The sequence below is a fragment of the Hordeum vulgare genome, chromosome 6H (genome assembly GCF_904849725.1).
Source record: "Hordeum vulgare subsp. vulgare chromosome 6H, MorexV3_pseudomolecules_assembly, whole genome shotgun sequence".
Lineage (NCBI taxonomy): Eukaryota > Viridiplantae > Streptophyta > Magnoliopsida > Poales > Poaceae > Hordeum > Hordeum vulgare.
Genome location: NC_058523.1, coordinates 417,867 through 419,702, shown reverse-complemented (window position 1 = coordinate 419,702; position 1,836 = coordinate 417,867). Strand labels below are relative to the sequence as shown.

General features: G+C 38.5%; 1 protein-coding gene across 1 annotated transcript; it reads left to right on the top strand.

Annotated features, from left to right (window-relative positions):
• The first annotated feature begins 567 nt into the window (after nt 1-567).
• Nucleotides 568-1,487, top strand: LOC123404529 (thionin BTH7). Its single transcript, XM_045098454.1, has 3 exons — nt 568-884; nt 984-1,052; nt 1,144-1,487. Exons 1-3 carry the CDS (start codon nt 641-643, stop codon nt 1,242-1,244), a joined length of 414 nt encoding a protein of 137 aa, XP_044954389.1. The 5' UTR covers nt 568-640; the 3' UTR covers nt 1,245-1,487.
• The last annotated feature ends 349 nt before the right edge of the window (nt 1,488-1,836 follow it).

The window sequence follows — 1,836 nt, the reverse complement described above, 5'->3', positions numbered from 1 at the left end:
CATGACGATACTGGACATTTGCACAAATTAATATTCACAATAGAGAAATCATCTTTAACGTAAATCAAAGCAAACGATATGCCCTCTTTCACTAGGTCTGCAAGCCAGATGCAAAACTGAAAGTTAACCAAGTCACCAGCTTGGCAAGCAGATGCAAACGCTGAAATTTAAATGACCTTTTACAAATTTAAGTCATCGTTGTAAATGTAAGTCACCAACTTGGCCATGAATTCATAATTAGTGCGCATTGCATTCTATTAATATAAGTGATGAGGTGACGAGGCACTCCTCTATGATTTTTGTAGAGTACGTGCTTGGTAACTATTGTAAACGTGCTGGTCACTTAGTAAACTTTCAAATCATGCAAGACCACTGTGCATGGCTACGTCGGTTGAGTAAAATAGGCATGCATGCATGAACACGTGTGACACAACGAACGGATAGATTTGCACCAAAAATAATATCCATGTATATTCAAGACTTCCAATTATTGCAGAAATTGAGTGGTGCCTAGCTATGTCCAACACTCATAACACACCGCCATACCTCTATAAATAGGAGTCTGGCGTTGTAGGATTTCCATCAATCCAACGTAACCATTTCTCATTCTACTTGAGAAATTAAGGCCAACCAGCCAACCATGGCAACCAACAAGAGTATTAAGAGCGTGGTTATTTGTGTTCTCATATTGGGTTTAGTTCTGGAGCAGGTCCAAGTAGAAGGCAAGAGTTGCTGCAAGAACACGACGGGCAGAAACTGCTACAACGCCTGCCGTTTCGCCGGTGGTTCCCGACCAGTCTGCGCAACTGCTTGTGGTTGTAAAATCATAAGCGGCCCAACATGTCCTAGGGACTATCCTAAGCTGAATCTTCTCCCTGAATCCGGTAAAGAGATATCATTTTTATCCTTCCCAACTTGTTGATAATTACCTACTAATAGAAAATTAATTATTTGCATACTTGTGGTTCAAATTACTTTTGTAGGTGAACCAAATGCGACTGAGTACTGCACAATTGGATGCAGGACTTCCGTTTGTGACAACATGGACAATGGTAATTTTAATTGACCAGTTTTATTTTTATTTTTACCGGCAGAAAAAATATTGTGTTTTAGACATACATAACCTCAACTATTTTGTAACAGTTTCCCGTGGCCAAGAGATGAAATTCGACATGGGACTCTGCAGCAACGCATGTGCCCGTTTCTGTAATGATGGTGAAGTCATTCAGTCTGTTGAAGCCTAATCATGCCTTCTTGGGCATGATTTCTATGGCCAAGGTCGTTTTGTCATTTTCTGTTCAACAATCTTGATACCATCACCAGATCGAAGCAAATGTATCATCTTAGTTATGTATTTTTTTTTTTCCCTCGTTCCAATAAGAGTCGCCACGATGAATCTATTTATAGCCTTGGCTTAAGATAAAAGTTCCATGGATATATTATGTGATACACCACAATTTTTAAAATTTTTAATGTTGTTTCTTGTATATCAATTGTTTCATATTAAGACCATACATTTTGCGATTATATTTACGTTCGAACATATGAGCTATCATGTTTTTACCGTGAAAGTTTTCTCCACTAAACATTAATTAGGCGTTACATGTTATATAGGAACACGAAGGGCCATCAACTGGCTAGTCGAACAGAATGTTGCTAACAGGAAATTAATGGTCATCACCAACATGTTTAGCATATTTTAGGAGAACTATGATCACTAAGGGACGAGGGGCGGTCGGTGAAGACATATAAATTTGATTGCTATCTCGTTAGTCCACGACTAGCGTATATAACCACCAAATTGCCCCTTAAAATATGAAAATGTCTAGTGTTATT

Coding starts and splice junctions, on each gene's coding strand:
- LOC123404529 (XM_045098454.1), top strand. CDS start 641: ATGGCAACCAACAAGAGTATTAAGAGCGTGGTTATTTGTGTTCTCATA. Junction 885..983: donor GAATCTTCTCCCTGAATCCG/GTAAAGAGATAT, acceptor TTACTTTTGTAG/GTGAACCAAATGCGACTGAG. Junction 1,053..1,143: donor TTGTGACAACATGGACAATG/GTAATTTTAATT, acceptor ATTTTGTAACAG/TTTCCCGTGGCCAAGAGATG.